Source organism: Pogona vitticeps, chromosome 5, assembly GCF_051106095.1.
Source record: "Pogona vitticeps strain Pit_001003342236 chromosome 5, PviZW2.1, whole genome shotgun sequence".
Taxonomy (NCBI): Eukaryota; Metazoa; Chordata; class Lepidosauria; order Squamata; family Agamidae; genus Pogona; species Pogona vitticeps.
In genome coordinates, this window is record NC_135787.1 from 125514131 (window position 1) to 125533058 (window position 18928).

General features: G+C 43.1%; 1 protein-coding gene across 3 annotated transcripts in view; it reads right to left on the bottom strand.

Annotated features, from left to right (window-relative positions):
- Positions 1 to 18928, bottom strand: part of IL17REL (interleukin 17 receptor E like) — a 75294-nt gene that overhangs the window by 37617 nt on the left and 18749 nt on the right. For all 3 annotated transcript variants that reach the window (XM_073000604.2, XM_073000603.2, XM_073000605.2), the window contains exons 2-4: positions 10264 to 10291; positions 3437 to 3586; positions 2251 to 2360 (exon numbers count right to left, since the gene is read on the bottom strand). In XM_073000604.2, the coding sequence (XP_072856705.2) occupies positions 2251 to 2360; positions 3437 to 3586; positions 10264 to 10291 (288 nt within the window). The remainder of the gene's footprint in view (positions 1 to 2250; positions 2361 to 3436; positions 3587 to 10263; positions 10292 to 18928) is intronic.

Consider the following 18928-nt stretch of genomic DNA (forward strand, 5'->3'; position numbering starts at 1 on the left):
CATCATGTTATGAACATGTATTCAGATGCACCACCAGATCCATGTCTGCTACATGCACAGAAGGCTGTATCCATGTGTGGATCTCCTTGCCTGACTGGAACACCTTGGACTATTTCTCACCACAATCAGTGCAAAGGTCAACATTGTCAAGCAGTTCATCAAATCATTTTGCAGAAATCACTTTGATTCAAAATAGAACTGTCAAGTCACTCAGCATATGTTCCCAGATCAGAACATCAAGAGATGGAACTGCGGTAGGAAACTGCCATTGCTAAAAGGAGAAACACTCATTATGCTCTGTAGAAGTGTGAAGCTAGTAGTGTGAGGCCTAATTAGTTTCTCATGGGTTGTGATGGTTTCTGTTTTCATTTCATCATATCCTTTTAAAGGAAAGCATCTGGGAACAATGGCATGGAACAACTTACGCCCACACACATACAAAGCCATTAAGGTACTTTCGAGATAGAAAACATAGACCACCAAGTCTTTTCAAGACAAACATTCATCCATCAATAAATGTGGCAATAATTAAAATCAAATGCTTGCTTCTCTTTTGTCAATGCGGAGGATCCTATTTTACAGGATTTTCAGTTGTACTTTGGGCCTGCAGCTATTTCCTGATGTGTTTATTAGGCAAACAGCTGAGATGAGGCAAATGCTTCATATCTAAAAAGACATGCTAACCCAGAAATAGCTTCCATAATCAGCCTCCTTTATCCCCAGTTGTCCCCAGTGTGCTCCTATTTGTTGGCAATTTGTGGCAATGGGAACCCAGGTCCATCTGCAGGGAAGTAAGTGGTCCTAAAATATCTCTAGCTCCCTCCTTGAGACTCCTTCCCCACCCCACCTCCATTTTTCATCCAAGCTGGGCTTACCTGTGGTCTCATACCCAGCTAGAGGTGGATAGGGACACAGGAAAAAACACCTGAAGGAGGTTGTCACAAGGAAGAATCAGTGAGAGAAAAGGAAGTTTTCATGGGGGAGAATTGATTCCTCCTTCCCAGTGCTTCCCTTTTTCTGCTGTGAGGGCAAAAACAGATGAGAGGGCAGCTTCATAATTAGAAGGTGACAAAACATTATCCTTCCAGAGACATATTCTTCAACGTCACTCCCAATGACCAAAAATAAAATAAAATTAAAATGTCATTTATGGAGTATAAAACCTTGTTGAAGGATAATCAAATGCTTTACTTCTGAAGGCAGTTTCACGGCTAACTGTGAAGCTGCCTACCTCATTTGTTTCTTCCAAATACCTTAAAAAGGAGAGATCAGCGAGTCAGCTTAAAAGAGTCAGACCTAATGAGAAGATCCCACTCCCTCTGAATTGCAGTTCCTGCAGCCCTTGTCATATGGCTGGTATAGTGCCTACATGAGGGTTAGTGCCGTTTCTTTGGTTTGGGGTGTGCTGTTTTTTGACTTTGCTGTGAATTATGTATTCAGCTTTGACTATATCATTGCAATGTTGAATTTACCTTCCATCTGTTGCATTATTTTGACTTTATTTCAACTGAATTATGTTTTGTAGAATCATTTCCTTTCAAAACTTAATGTATTTTGACAGGTTGGCATCAAAATATAGGGTATTATTATAATATTGGGTATCTTAATGGTTTTAATGTTTTTCCAAAATTTTTATGTTGTACGTCGCTCAGAGACCATTGGTAATGACACGGCTAAAAAATCTTGTAAATAAAAAAAAATCATGAGCGCAGCTTCCTAAGAAAAAGTAGCATATAAACTAGCTGACACACAGCAATATGTTAAGCACCCTTCTCAATGCTCTTCTCCAAATTTGTTTGTTTGTTTGATTGGTGGGTTGGTTGGTTGGTTGGTTTCTTGCTTACTTGCTTGGTTTATGTACTGCTCCATTAATAAATAGACACTACTCTGGGCAGTTGAGAGAATAAATAAATAAATAAATAAATAAATAAATAAATAAACAAACAAACAAACAAACAAACAAACAAACAAACAAACAAACAAACACTCCACCCCAATATTTCCAAGTGGCTTTTCAGCACTACAAAGCCAATGGGGAAGAAACCTTTAGCTTCCTTCACATTATGTAGTTCTGCTTAACAGGAAATATATTAGAACCTGGTTTGCTCACAGGAAGACCCTGTGATTATAGCCACAGTATCAACCATTCCCTATATAGCATTCCCCTAAAATAGCAAAATGGTAATTATGTGACTGTACAACTCGTGGAATGATTTAATGTCAACAACAACAACAAAATAAAATGTTTACCTTTCTTCCAGCAAGTTTTACATGCACATTCCTAGAAATTATCACATTGACACATTTGGATTTCTGAGTGTCCACAGAGAGGGCACAAATTTCCATGCCACGAATGCTTTCTGAAAATAATTCAAAAATATTGGCTAGTCATTCACTGTACGATAGCATGTGAAGAAACAGATTCAAATGCATATGGGGAAATCTATATTAGCCATAACAGAACAAATACATTCTGATATATATGAGGAAACAGCAGCCGTAACTGAAAGAGTACAGTATTGTGAAAGAGCAAAAGGGAAAGAAAAGATGCCAATCACCCACAGAGATAAAAGGCAATGGTGAAGAATTGCATAAGGCTTAATGCGTCTGCCTCTTCAGCAATCCCCAGATCTATCAGCAGGCTAGCTGTCACATTTCCCAACAAGAGAGTAGTCAGGTGGTAAGTCTTTCAAAATACACAAGTTCTGTTTAACAGAAAACATCCCCTCAGCTAATACTTTTTAAATTCTATTTCACAGAACTGAGAATGTGTTAACAGCTTGTCTCCATGCAAACATCTTATACCTGGCTGACCTGCTGAGACCAAATCTGACTGGAGGATTACCTCTCTTCATGTCCATTTCCTTCCCCCATTCCTGCATGTCCCCATTTCCACCTTATTCAACTTCTAGCCAGTCTGCCTACCATACTGAAGGGATTTAGATATTTCCAGCAGGCTGCCGCCAAGGCCTCTTCTAGCTACATCTGTCCCACAGCTTGTGAGTTGTCCATTTGACTGGTCCTTGCGAACTGGCAGTGACTCACCAGAGCTTGAAGGTCAAAGCAGCCACTACATTTAGTATGTTTTTAGAAGTGCTGCTCTCTCAGTGGTGAAAAACTGAAAGAAAGCATATAAGCTTCCTCAGTCACACCTCTTGTATTTGGCATGCCTTGTTTTGTGATCCATAATTGGAAGGCAAATTAGAATTAATTTGCAAGTCTGATTGCTGAAGTAGGTACAGTAATTCTATGGAAATCTCAGTGTGTGAGGGGAAATGTTAGTTATGTTAATGCACATTCCCATTAACATCTTGGTAGACCCACAGACCTATCTGGTGAGGCCAGGAATCAAACTTGGGGTCTTCCGTATGTGCATTTCTACCCTGTGGTGAATGTCAAATTTCATGTGTTTACCATGACATTTGGTTAAACTTACCATCAAGGTGCAGTGTCCCTTTCACACTTAAGTGAAGAGAACATTGATTTTGTCCCATGCACTTCATTACTGTCCAGACCTTCATACTTCTCAGGTTGGTGGGAGAAAGAGATGTGGGAGCATGATGGCAGAAACTGTTGAAAATATTCGCTGTGAATATATTAATTATTCAATATATTAAAAATGCCTGTCAAAAGCATGACTGTGACAACCCCAGACCTACTGGAGTATACCACCCTTTAACTAAGCTGCCACCAACCATTCCCTATAAGGAGTCACACAGACCAGGAATGGATTTTACTAAATAAAAGAACAAGGTTTATTTAAATACAAACAGGGTAAATAAAAAGATCAAGTAAATAAGATACTGTAACGTGGCAAAGTCCCAAACATATACATATAACAGTTTGGTTCCCACAGAACCCTTTAAAGTAAAGCACAGACCCTGAACCTATCAGTTCTGGCTACCTATAAAGAAACCTGAACCTATCAGGTATGTACAAACTGACACACAGTTGTACTCAGTCTGACACACAGACTCCCACTCCAGCTTCTCCTAACTTCTCCACACAAGCTCCACATATATATACAGTACAGCTCCTCCCCCCTGATGTCCCGCCTTCCACTCCCCATAGGATGGAACTTTCCCTCCAAACCCATGACAGACAGGTACCATCAGTGCTGTATGTAACACCTCCCCTCTTTATAAGTTGTTTTGCAGGGGGAAAGCTAAAGTGCTTTTCTCCAAAAAAACAACCAGGATCCAAAACACACAAAAACAGTTATACAATAACATACAATACCATACTTACTCTAGGTTAAACATATCAATTAGGCATTTAAACATTAACATTTACAATACATTAAGTCACCTTTATGTCAACCAAGCATGTTTAATAAACAAGTACATTTAACTTTTGGTCACCAAAATATACATAGTCCATGTTTCTTCGCCGTCTTCATTCTTCGGGTCTTCTTGACAACGCGTCAGCAACACAGTTCATTGACCCTCTGACCACCTTCACTTCAAAGTCATAATCTTGCAGGTTTAAAGCCCACCTCATAAGTTTACTATTGTGGGTTTTCATTGTCTTTAACCACTGCAATGGAGAGTGGTCAGTGCACAGAATAAAATGTCTTCCCCAGATGTAAGGTTTGGCCTTCTGAATCGCGTATACTATGGCCAGGCACTCCTTTTCCACGGTTGCCAAATGTCTCTCACCTTTCTGGAGTTTCCTACTCAGGTAGGACACTGGATGCTGGTCACCATTTTCATCCTCCTGGCAAAGAACTGCTCCTACCCCGCTGTTAGACGCATCGGTGTAGATGATGAACTCCCGGTCGAAGTCTGGAGCACGCAGCACTGGATAATTGATGAGCGCCTCCTTCAACCTCCGGAACACCTCCTCACAGTCGCTGGTCCACGGGATGCGGTCATCAGTCTTCTTCCGCGTCAGATCGGTCAGCGGAGTCGCCATCTCGCTAAACCTCGGGATGAACTTTCTGTAGTAGCCCACCAACCCAAGAAATGATTTGACTTTTTTCTTGGTGTTGGGTCTGGGCCAATCACGAACAGCTTCTATCTTGGCCCCTAGGGGTTTGATCACTCCTCCCCCTACTATGTGACCCAAGTATTTTATTTCTGGGCCACCCAGCTGCAGTTTGTCCTCTTTGCAGGGCCTAGGCCAAAGCACTTCCTCCCCTGGGTTAAAGTGTCTCTCCCTGGCTTTCTGGTCATACCAGGCTTTCTGTCTGACCTTCTGAGCTTGCAGGTTTTCTGCTGCTAGCTCCAGGTTTCTCTTCAGGTCAATCATTAAAGTGTCTATGTACGTCACAACATCTTGTGGGTCATCCTGGGTGATCTGCTCCCAATTTTGTTTGATTAAATCAAGTGGCCCTTTCACCCTTCTCCCAAACAAAAGTTCAAACGGACTGAACCCGGTACTGGCTTGAGGCACTGATCGATAAGCAAACAAAAGGGATTGCAGCTTCTGGTCCCAATTGTTTGGATTCTCTGCCAAGTAAGCCCTAATCATGCGCATCAGAGTCCCATTGAACTTCTCCGTTAACCCATTACTTTCGGGGTGATAGGCAGTGGTTTCCTTGTGCTTAATTCCACAGATTTGCCATAACCGTTTCATGAGCTTCGATGTAAACGATGCGCACAAATCTGTGATTATTTCTGAGGCAAATCCCATCCTGGACATATACCCCACCAAGGCATCTGCCACTGTGTTAGTTTCAATGTTAGTCAAGGGAATGGCTTCAGGGTACCTCGTGGCATGGTCCACAATGGTGAGAATGAACCGGTTCCCCCTCTTTGTGGCCTTGGGCAAAGGTCCCACAATATCCACTCCTATACATTTGAATGGGGTGTCAATCACAGGCAAAGGGCACAACTTCGCTTTGGTCCTGTCACGGTTATTCCCCTGCCTCTGACACACATCACATTGTTTACAGAACTCCTTGATCTGCTTCCCTATTTCAGGCCAGTAAAAATTTTGTGTGATTCTCTGCTGTGTTTTGTTCACCCCTAAGTGCGCAGCAAACATGTCAGAGTGCCCCCTTTGTAAGATCATGGGGCGATACTTTTCAGGTACCACTAGCTGACTTCTGATCCCATCTCCCCCTTTTGAGATATTCATTAGGGTCTCTCTATATAAAATTCCCTTCTTCTCGTGAAATCTCGCTGGGGCTTCAGGTGTTAGCTGGGTGTCTGTCACCTGTTCAAAACACTTTTGGAGAGTGGCGTCTGCCTTTTGCTCTTGGCCAAATCGGCTGTCTGTGGTTAAGATTTCCACCACAGCTTCGGAACTACCCTCTGCTTCCGCCTCGGGCCCTTCAGTACCCCCCTGAACTGTCCCCGTGGTAGCTTGTGAGCGTGTATTCACTAGCACCCGTTTCACATGTTCAGCCAGGTCATTTCCCACAAGCACGGCTGCTGGCAGAGTCGATGAAATCGCTAGCCGCCAAACTCCCCTCCAGCCTTGAAAGCTCACAGGTACCTCAGCTACTGGCAGTGAGATCACCTGCCCCTCAATCCCTGCCACCTTCAGGCTCTCATTTGGGATTATATACTCCCTAGGAATAATGTCTGGATGGCACAGGGTCACCTGGGAACAAGTATCCCTTAGCCCCCTATACTGATGGTCAAGTATTCCTACGTCCACCCCTGCGGTCTCAAACAACTGCGAATCTGTCCTCACTAGTAAGCAGCGCTTGACCTCCACAAGAGGACCATTTTCCCCAGCCTGATCAGCAGATGTATCTGTTCCAGATTGAGTAGCCATGGCAACAGGCTCCCTCAGTGGCAAGGAGCTTTGCTCTTTCTGGACACAGAACACAGCTTTTGGCTTGGTTCCACTCAAATCATGAGGCAAATTTCCCTTTAGCTGCTTTAATTTCTCACACTCTGAGATTAGATGGCCCTTTCCTTGACAGAAATAACATTTTCTGCTGTATTTGGAGTCTTTCTCGTCTGGTTTTGGTTTTCCCTCCAAAATCTGAGGTCTTTGTGGTTTCATGTCTGAGGGCTTCCCTTCAACATGGGCCCCTCCCCCTTGCTGGTTTTTCCCTGGTCCCTGAGAGTACTTGCTGTAGGTTTCTTTGGGTTTACCTATCGATTTCCCCTCAGCACCTAAGGGCTTTCTTATTTGGGAAATAAAATCTGCGATCTCTGCTGCTTCTGCCACAGATTTAGGTTTCCTTTCCCTCACATGGAACTTTAGTTCCCCATGCAGGACTGAATAAAACTGTTCCAGCGCTATCAGGTCTTTGAGCTGCTGGAAGGTCTCTGCCCCCTCCTGAGACAGCCATTTCTCTAGCAGCCTCACCAGTTGGGCCCCCACTTGGGTAAAAGTCTGCTCTGGTTTCTTTGTGAGTGACCTGAATCTTTGCCTCAGCTGTTCCGCATTTATCCCATGTCTGGCAAACACCAGTTTTTTAAACTCAGCGAAGTCTTTCAACAGTTCCTCTGGCATCTCTGCATAGACTTCTGCCAGGCTGCCACTGATTAAAGATCGCATAATGGTCATCTTCTCAGTTTCCCTTACTGAGAAGTCCACAAACGCTCTTTCCACGAGGGAAAAGAACACCTCAGGGCAATCTCCCTTGTGGTACACAGGGAATTTCTTCAGGTCAGTTTTAGACAATTGGCCCACCTCAGAATCTCTATTATTATTATTGTTCTGGTTCATCATTTCCAATTTTCTTAACTCAAACGCCATTTTCTCTCTCTCTCCAATTCCATTTCAAATTGTCTTTGTTTCTCCCTTTCCCTTTCCTGTTTCTCTTCCTTTTCCCTTTCAAATTGTCTCTGCCTCTCCCTTTCCTCCATTCTTTCTCTCTCTAATCTTTCCTCCATTTCCCTCACCCTCAGTTCATGCTGTTGGGCTAGGAGCATTTTTCTGAGTTCTGGGTTCTGTTCTCCCGTGCTCTCATCCTGCACTGAGCCAAATTCCTCCTCAGAACCTTGGTCTACCTGGGGTTCCCTCACTTCACCCATTTCTGCCATTTGGCTTCGAGTCAAGGGCATAATCCCCCCCCCAGAACAGGCTGCTTTCAAAAGTCAAGCCTCAAAATAAAGCGACGATTTTTTTCCCTTTTGCCTCAGAAACAGCCTTCTATAGATTGCTGCTGTTCCTTCAGCACTAACTTGCAACTGTTGCCAGGCAGAATCCACCCCCTCTGCTAGGCCTCTCAGCAGACAGGCTAGATCACTGTTACTTCACACAGCTTTGCCTCAGCCTTTTCCCGCCAAAACAGGTTGCCTCAGAGCTCCCTAATCTAGTCCCACCAATTCGAGTGTGCACGTTCTTCCACTAGCCTACCTCCCCGTGAGGTAAGCCTAGAAGATTACCTACGCACCCTCAGATTGTCCCTGACTAGACCCCCCTTGCTCTGGGCACACTTGCCAAGGCTTTGCTGGACCACTGGACCACTGGACCAGTCGTATCCCACACGCTGGACACCAATCAATGTGACAACCCCAGACCTACTGGAGTATACCACCCTTTAACTAAGCTGCCACCAACCATTCCCTATAAGGAGTCACACAGACCAGGAATGGATTTTACTAAATAAAAGAACAAGGTTTATTTAAATACAAACAGGGTAAATAAAAAGATCAAGTAAATAAGATACTGTAACGTGGCAAAGTCCCAAACATATACATATAACAGTTTGGTTCCCACAGAACCCTTTAAAGTAAAGCACAGACCCTGAACCTATCAGTTCTGGCTACCTATAAAGAAACCTGAACCTATCAGGTATGTACAAACTGACACACAGTTGTACTCAGTCTGACACACAGACTCCCACTCCAGCTTCTCCTAACTTCTCCACACAAGCTCCACATATATATACAGTACAGCTCCTCCCCCCTGATGTCCCGCCTTCCACTCCCCATAGGATGGAACTTTCCCTCCAAACCCATGACAGACAGGTACCATCAGTGCTGTATGTAACAATGACATATAAAGCTCACATAGCCAGAAGTTTCTCAAGCAGTGAAGGAACACTTTGGAAGACAGAGGTGTTCTTATGAACATTTCCTCACCTACTAACCCAGAGAGTAGGATGATTGTCCATGGCCACACAAGCCACCATCACCATATGCACTCAGTCACATAGCCTGCCAGTTGTCTATACAGTATAGATGACCTTGTTATGTGTCTACAGGCTTTGAAGGACAGTTTCGGCTTGAAGCACCGTGTTTGCCCACATGCAGCAGGAAATAAAGCTTTACTGTCATCATTCAGTGGCAAATGGCTCAACCTGTAACAACTTGTATTTTTCCTCCACCATTATCATATCCACTGCATTTAAAATGGATATCCATGCAGTGTGTTCATTTAGCCCAGTGGTTCTTAACCTTGGGTTACTCAGGTGTTTTTGGACTGCAACTCCCAGAAGCCTTCACCACCAGCTGTGCTGGCTGGGGTTTCTGGGAGTTGCAGTTCAAAAACACCTGAGTAACCCAAGGTTAAGAACCACTGATTTAGCCCAACTCCCATCCTGTCCTTTCTGCTGTGTCAGTTTAGAAATTGCTCCAAATGGGTTGGAAACTGGGCTTATCTGGCTGTGTTGTATGATAACTAAATTAATAATACTTCTAGAAATACTAGGGTTTCCTTCTCCAAAGGTCAATGCCGTTAAATGTTTATTTATGCTGAATCCTAATTGGATCCAGATTCTTTTTTTCCAAGAAGCAGGACTACTGTACAGCTGTCGGGGAATGATAGTTTTACACAAGAGGGCACTATAGTCTTCTGAAGTATTGAGAATGGATTCATTCTAGCTTTCTTGTACATAAATATTTCTGTTTTATTGATCTTTCTTCACATGACTCTATGGGGCAGATCTTTATAAAAATTGCTGGACAGGGAGATTCTTCAAAATCTTTGCTTTGAAAAGGCAAACCTCATACAAAAGCTATGTTTAAGATAGTACAGCACCCCGCTTCTCAATCCACCTACCAAAAGTAGGGTCTTGACATATAACTCAAAACTAGTACTCATTGCAGTTCACCACATCACACCTTTAGAAGATCTTCCATCTATCATTTGAAAATCATACCTAATTTTTAAAAATGTCCACATTGAAATTAAATGTCCACATTAGACAGATATGATTACCTAGTAGAAAAGTTGACTAGTATTCAGATTTTGCACATGGTAGCTTAAATTTTGCAGGACACCCGTTGTGAACCACTGGAGATGTCCAAAAGTGAGCAGAGATTGGGAGTTTCAGAGAATGAGCTTAGATCTGGTTAGTTGTTTATATATTTTACATCATACAGCTCAAGAGGAATAATGGTTTATACTTACCAGAAGCTTGAATTTTGCAAAGAAATCCCTGGGAGAGAAACATAAGAGCTATTCATTAGAATGCTGTTTTGTAAGGAATAAATCATAACACTAAAATCAAGCCAAGAGGTTATTATGTGACACATGCCATTACATTGACAAACAATGTTATCTATACAGATGTTCATTTTAGCAACCCAGCTCTGTAAATATTAAGGATTAGTCCATCCAAATAGCTAGCTGGATAGCTCCGTGATTTAGGTATCTGAAGCCAAAGGTTCTCTTGGGAAAATAGCCAATCTGTGTGGTCTTGGGTAAGCGTCGCAGTCCTTAAGTGCCCCAAGAAGAGAATGGTGCACCACTTCTGAGTATTCCTTACTTGGAAAACACTGAAAAGGGTCGCCATAAGTCAGAATTGACTGGATGGCACCATCAGGGGGACTGTGGTGAGGGCTGGATATTGGGATCACTCCCATCCCCCACCCCAGCTCTCAGAGCTGCTGCCACCATTTACACAGAATTCAGATGCTGTACAAGTTCTGGTCCACCTCTATTTCTCTCTTTACTGAATGTATATATAGCTCAATTGGCACATGTCCTCGGAGCAATTTCTAATTCTAAAAACCTAAGACAAGAGATGGGGGTATTCGTATTCATATACGAATACAAATACCCCCGCACAGCTGGATGTAACGAGGGTCTAGCCCCCTGGGACCGGACCGTCCACTCACACATCTGCTGCTGATGCTGGCTCCACTCTCCCTTCCAATTGCTCCAGAGCTCACAGTCAACTATCCAGTCCTGCCAGAAGGAGGGAAGACGAGTCTCCCTGCCAGGCAATGAAACTGGTGGTAGGGGGAAACTAGCCAAAGATCAATTTCTGCCTTGAAGAGGAAGGTATCTGAATGGATTTAAAAATTATCATCATGTGCATCAATTCTTACTTATGTTGACCCTTTTCAGGGCTTTCCTGACAGACACTACTCAGAAGCGGTTTACCATTCCCTTTTTCTGGGGAGAAAGCCAAATGGCACAGTCTAGGGCAGTGATGGTGAACCTATGGCACGTGTGCCACAGCTGGCATAAAGAGCTCTCTCTGTGGGCACAGAAGCCAAAAGTCACAATTGACTTACTTACCACCCATTTGTCCTCTGATCCCAGATTTCGGCACTTCTTCTGCTGGTGCAGTGGTCCAGCAGAGGGGGGAATCTACTGGGGAATCTAGCCTGACGGGGGATTGGAGGACCGGTAAGTATTTCTCTGTTAATACCGCCCTTAGAAAAAAGCACAAGCATTTGAGCCTTGCAGTGCAGGGGCAGTTGTTTTTTCTAAACTAAAACCTCAGTATTCAGGTCTAATTGCAGTGTTGGCACTTTGGAATAAATAAGTTGGTTTTGCGTTGCAGTTTGGGCACTCAGGCTCATAAAGGCCCGCCATCACTGGTCTAGGGAGTAAATTTCCCACACAAAAGGTCATTATGGAGAGGAATCTTTCCCTAGTGGACACCAGTTAAGCTAAATTTGTGATGACTTGAACGCATGGGCAAGTCACAAGGGGATAAGCTGTGGGAGATGATCAGTTATTTTAGGTACATTGAATTCTGTTGTTGGAATCAGAAACATGGTGAGATGCACATCATCTTTTTAGTTTCAAAGAGCGCTTAATGCTGTATTGAGTGCTATATATCTAAGATGAGCAAATAGGCTGCTTGGGTGAGAAGTTCATTGGGTTTGTATTTTAATATGAACTCACCCAAACCACATTCCCTAGAACAGAACACAGAACTGAACACAGAATCTACTTAGAAGCTGAAATGCAAATTTTATTCCTCCCAAAACATACTATACAAAACTTTATTTCCTTTTTTTTAATTTAAAGTATTTCTGTGCTTCTTTGTCATTTGCATCCTAGCCAAGTGAGGGACCAAAAACAAATCCCAATTTCATATTTACACTGATAGGAATAGAGTTCAGAAATAATTGACCATGAAAGAGAGTTTGGGGTCACGTTATATAGCTTGATTCGAACACTATCCACTATCATACTGCTTTCACAGAAAAAACACAGTGTGTCTATACTTTGAATGCTGTACATGTCACTGTATTTCAAAAACAATAATGAAGAGCTGGGATACATGCAAAAGAAGGACAATCAGCATGATCAGAAGGTCTGCAGCAGCTCACCAACGAAGAACAGCTCACAACATTTGGGTCTGTTTAATTTAGGAAAGGGGTAGGTAAGAGGAGCATAAAAGGAGTACCTAACTAGTGCATGATGGAGGGAAATGGGATATGCATACATTTTTCTCCCTCCCTCACAATACTGGAACACGGGTCATCCAATAAAGCTGAATGGTGACAGATACAAAAAGGTCATTCTTCACATAGTGCATTAGAAAATAATGCAATTTTACATCCCAGAATGTCATTAGGGGCATCTATTTGGGTGGTCTAAAAGATTATTAGAAAAAGATGCAGAGTATAATGTGGATGGCAAGCATGTTGGCTACATATTGCCACAGGAATCACAGCCAATATGCCTCTATGTAACAAGTACTAAGGGACAGTACTACAGTGGTGCCTCGCTTAACGATTACCTCATTAAATGACAAATCCACTTTACGATGAGGTTTTTGCGATCGCAATAGTGATCGCAAAATGATGTTTAGAGAGGGAAATTTAGCTTGACGATGATTGGTTCCCTGCTTCGGGAACCGATTTTTCGCTAGACGATGATTCTAAAACAGCTGATCGGTGGCTCTAAAATGGCTCCCCGCTGTGCAAAATGGCTCCCCACTGTGCTTTAGGATGGATTCCTCGCTTTACAGGCACCGAAAATGGCCGCCCTATGGAGCATCTTTGCTGGACGCTGAGGTATTTAGCCCATTGGAACTCATTGAACTGGTTTTCAATGCATTTCAATGGGCTTTTTCATTTCAATTGACGAGGATTTCGCTTAACAGCAATTTCAACAGAACGAATTATCCTCGTCAAGCGAGGCACCACTGTATTGTGTTCCTGTTCTGTGTCTCTCATATGGACTAGGGAATTGAATACTAGGTCACATGCACTTTTTGACTGATCCAGCAGGCCTCGTTTTATGTTTTTCTACAGTTTTGTATTATGTTAGACACTGGGTGGCTTATCAGCTGACAGTTCAGAGACTGCTTCTGAAAAATTCCAAGAACAGTATGTTTCCACAGTGATGTAGTGCCAAATATAAAAACAAAACAAAAATAAAATAAAATAAACATGAAGTGCCCTACCAGAGCTTGTTTTGAGTCATCCTTAAGCATTGCCATGATGTGTCTATGGTATAACGGAGTAAATAAATAAAAGGGGAGGGGTGCCACTTGCCAGTCATGCCCACCGTCTTTGAGCAAAATGTGGAAAAGTTGGGTATTTGTGTGATTCCAGAGCAAGGATGGGGAACAGCAAGGAGTCACTATACATTCCTAGGGTGGAGAAATACCAAAACAGATACAGTATTTCATATCCCATTCAGCATTTGTAGGGTTAAAAAGATGGTAGGCAATTCAAATTGAGGAAAGGGAAAATTCAAAGTAAAATAACATGCGGAGCTGCTGGCTGCAAAAGAGTGTTGGCTTTATAGCTATACAGTGGAGTCTTGACTTGAGAACTTAATCCGTATTGGAAGGCGGTTCTCGAGTCAAAAAGTCTGTAAGTCAAGTCTCCATTGACCTACAGTGCATTGAAAACCGATTAATCCTGTAACAGGCCGTTTTTATTCCATTTTGGTTTTTTTCTGGTCTGTAAGTCAAATCTCAGTCTGCAAGTCAAACCTAAATTTTGCGGCCAGAGAAGTCTGTAACTCAAAAAGTCTGTAAGTCAAGCCGTCTGTAAGTCAAGGGTCCACTGTAATAAATAATCTCTAACTTTCAGAGTTTGCACATGTCGCATACCCCCAAGTGACCCCTGTGTGTTTTGCCTCTCACACAAGTTCACCTTCAGATACGACTTGTAATTTCCCACCTTTTCGCTGCCATCAGAGGATATTATCCTCACTAGATCAATTATGAGTCTCGCACTCTTGCTGCCAAATAACACAAGGTTTATTTAAGGATTAATAAGTGAATCACAGAAGGAAAATCACGGATGTTCTATTATCTTTCATTTACTAAACATGGATTTGATTACATGTAAGATTGCTTGTATTCATTTGCTTTACTCAAGATCTCAATATATTTTGCCAGTCTTTGTACTTATAATTTCTTTTAACTCTTTAATATTCTCTACCTAACCAACTGTCCAATCTCTTGTCTTAACACTTCACAGTCTTCTCTCTAACCGTCTAAATGCTTCACCATCTTTTTCCTAACCCTCTCTCTCTCACACTCTCTAACTGCCTCTCTGGCACTCCCAATTTTCTTGACTCCGCCCCTCCTGTCCTGTCATTGGCTTCTGCACCAGAGCACTAAAATGACTGACAGAAGTGATGTGTGGGCTGTCCGCCATAGCAGTAGTCCCCAAACTTAGGCCTCCAGATGTTCTTGGACTACAACTCCCAGAAGCCTTCACTACCACCTCCGCTGGTCAGGATTTCTGGGAGTTGAAGTCCAAAAATATCTGGAGGCCCAAGGTTGGGGACCACTGCACCACAGCACACGAGCTTGAAATATATTGATTAAAAACCACTTGGTAGAGTTGAATTTGATGTTCTCCCTAAGGTGTGCTTTGTGCAAGCAATTGTTGGTAAAATAATCACTTTTGCTTTTGGTATATATAATTATCCCCTTCATGGATTGCTGCCTTGTCGTGGCGAAGGGGCTTGAGTAACTCAGAGAAGCTATGGGCTATGCCGTGCAGGGACACCCAAGACGGACAGGACATAGTGGAGAGTCCCGACTAAACGCAATCCACCTGGAGTAGGGACTGGCAATGCCACTCCAGTATCTTTGCCAAGAATGCCCCATGATCAGAAACAAAAGGCTAAAAGATATGACGCTGGAAGATGGGACCCTCAGGTCGGAAGGCGTCCAACATGTTACTGAGGAAGAGTGGAGGACAAGTACAAGTAGCTCCAGAGCTAATGAAGTGGTTGGGCCAAAGCCGAAAGGACGCTCAGCTGTGGACGTGCCTGGAAGTGAAAGGAAAGTCCGATGCTGCAAAGAAAAATATTGCATAGGAACCTGGAATGTAAGATCTATGAACGTTGGGAAGCTGGAGGTGGTCAAACAGGAGATGGCAAGAATAAACATCAACATCCTGGGCATCAGTGAACTAAAATGGACAGGAATGGGCGAATTCAGCTCAGATGATTATCATATCTACTATTGTGGGCAAGAATCCCGTAGAAGGAATGGAGTGGCCCTCATAGTCAACAAAAGAGTGGGAAAAGCTGTAATGGGATACAATCTCGAAAATGATAGAATGATGTCAATACGAATCCAAGGCAGACCTTTCAACATCACAATAATCCAAGTTTATGCACCAACCACCAATGCTGAGGAGACTGAAATTGAACAGTTTTATGAAGATTTACAACACCTTCTAGAACTGACACCAAAGAAAGATGTTCTTCTCATTCTAGGGGACTGGAATGCTAAAGTAGGGAGCCAAGAGATAAAGGGTATAACAGGGAAGTTTGGCCTTGGAGTTCAGAACGAAGCAGGACAAAGGCTAATAGAGTTTTGTCAAGAGAATAAGCTGGTCATCACAAACACTCTTTTCCAACAACACAAGAGGCGACTCTATACATGGAAATCACCAGATGGGCAATATCGAAATCAGATTGATTATATTCTCTGCAGCCAAAGATGGAGAAGCTCTATACAGTCAGCAAAAACAAGACCTGGAGCTGACTGCGGCTCTGATCATCAGCTTCTCATAGCAAAATTCAAGCTTAGACTGAAGAGAGTAGGAAAAACCACTGGGCCACTCAGGTATGATCTAAACCAAATCCCCTATGAGTACACAGTGGAAGTAAAGAACAGATTTAAGGAACTAGATTTGGTGGACAGAGTGCCTGAAGAACTTTGGATAGAGGCTCGTAACATTGTCCAGGAGGCAGCAACAAAAACCATCCCAAAGAAAAGGAAATGCAAGAAAGCAAAACGGCTGTCCAACGAGGCCTTAGAAATAGCAGAGAGAAGAAGGGAAGCAAAATGCAAGGGAGATAGGGAAAGTTACAGAAAATTGAATGCAGACTTCCAAAGAATAGCAAGGAGAGACAAGAGGGCCTTCTTAAATGAACAATGCAAAGAAATAGAGGAAAATAACAGAAAAGGAAAAACCAGAGATCTGTTCAGGAAAATTGGAGATATTAGAGGAACATTTCGCGCAAAGATGGACATGATAAAGGACAAAAATGGGAGGGACCTAACAGAAGCAGAAGACATCAAGAAGAGGTGGCAAGAATACACAGAGGAATTATATCAGAAAGATGTGGATATCCCGGACAACCCAGACAATGTAGTTGCAGACCTTGAGCCAGACATCCTGGAGAGTGAAGTCAAGTGGGCCTTAGAAAGCCTGGCTAACAACAAGGCCAGTGGAGGTGATGGCATTCCAGTTGAACTATTTAAAATCTTGAAAGATGATGCTGTTAAGGTGCTACATTCAATATGCCAGCAAGTTTGGAAAACCCAACAGTGGCCAGAGGATTGGAAAAGATCAGTCTACATCCCAATCCCAAAGAAAGGCAGTGCCAAAGAGTGCTACAACTACCGTACAATTGCACTCATTTCACACGCTAGCAAGGTTATGCTCAAAATCCTCCAAGGTAGGCTTCAGCAGTATGTGGACCGAGAACTCCCAGAAGTACAAGCTGGATTCCGAAGAGGCAGAGGCACTCGAGACCAAATTGCTAACTTGCTCTGGATTATGGATAAAGCCAGAGAGTTCCAGAAAAACATCTACTTCTGCTTCATTGACTATGCAAAAGCCTTTGACTGTGTGGACCACAACAAACTATGGCAAGTTCTTAAAGAAATGGGCGTGCCTGACCACCTTATCTATCTACTGAGAAACCTATATGTGGGACAGGAAGCAACAGTTAGAACTGGATATGGAACAACTGATTGGTTCAAAATTGGGAAAGGAGTACGACAAGGCTGTATATTGTCTCCCAGCTTATTCAACTTATATGCAGAATACATCATGCGGAAGGCTGGACTGGAGGAATCCCAAGCCGGAATTAAGATTGCCGGAAGAAATATCAACAACCTCCGATATGCAGATGACACCACTCTGATGGCAGAAAGTGAGGAGGAATTAAAGAACCTTGTAATGAGGGTGAAAGAAGAGAGTGCAAAAAACGGTCTGAAACTCAACATCAAAAAAACTAAGATCATGGCCACTGGTCCCATCACCTCCTGGGAAATAGAAGGGGAAGATATGGAGGCAGTGACAGATTTTATTTTCCTGGGCTCCATGATCACTGCAGATGGAGACAGCAGCCACGAAATTAAAAGACGCCTGCTTCTTGGGAGGAAAGCGATGACAAATCTTGACAGCATGTTAAAAAGCAGAGACATCACCTTGCCAACAAAAGTCCGAATAGTCAAAGCTATGGTTTTTCCTGTCGTGATGTATGGAAGTGAGAGCTGGACCATAAAGAAAGCAGACCGCCAAAGAATTGATGCCTTTGAATTGTGGTGCTGGAGGAGACTCTTGAGAATCCCCTGGACTGCAAGGAGAACAAACCTATCAATTCTAAAGGAAATCAACCCTGAGTGCTCACTGGAAGGACAGATCCTGAAGCTGAGGCTCCAGTACTTTGGCCATCTAATGAGAAGAAAAGACTCCCTGGAAAAGGCCCTGATGTTGGGAAAGTGTGATGGCAAGAGGAGAAGGGGACGACCGAGGATGAGATGGCTGGACAGTGTCTGCGAAGCAACCAACATGAATTTGACACAACTCCGGGAGGCAGTAGAAGATAGGAGGGCCTGGCGTGCTCTGGTCCATGGGGTCACGAAGAGTCGGACACGACAAAACGACTAAACGAACGAATATATAATTATACAGCAAAGAGAAGGCGAGTGACAACTGAACATTGAATATATCCCTTTAGACACTCAGACCACTGAGATATTAGGGAGAGGTCAGGCTGAGGTCACCATAAAGTTTAGTTATCCACTGCAACTGCGCAACCAGTCATTTTACAGACCTGGAGAGCAAAGAGAAAGACTTGCGTTCCTGTTTAGATTGCCTTTTTGACCTTTTGCATTCTGGAAGTTTTCTTTCTTTTTCTTCTTTTTCTAAGGAGATGACCTTATTAGCAAAAAAAAAAAAAAAAAAAAAAAAATGCAGGAAATACTACAGGCTCAGGGCAGGCTGATTTGCATTTTTCCATTGATCACATGAGCCAAGGGAAAAAATGAATCAGCCTGGAGTCCCTTCCCCCATCTTTAATTTTTCCTCCCCAACAAGGAGGCTTCTACTTCTTAAAATACGCATCCTTTTAGATGAGTTCAGGCATGTGATTCCTTCAACCAATGCAGAAAGGGAGGACAAGCCAGGTGCATGCATGCACACAGAAAATGTGCTTTGCCAAAGCATCTTCTCCCTTGTCTTCTGTCTCATGAAGGAGGACATGCTGCACATGCACACACATGCAGACACACACAGAGCACCAGCACTTGCTTTCAGCAAAGCCTCTTTCCCAATACTGTACACTTTTTTTAACAGCTTCTCCTCTGTGGACAGAGCTCCCTCTTTATTTGTGT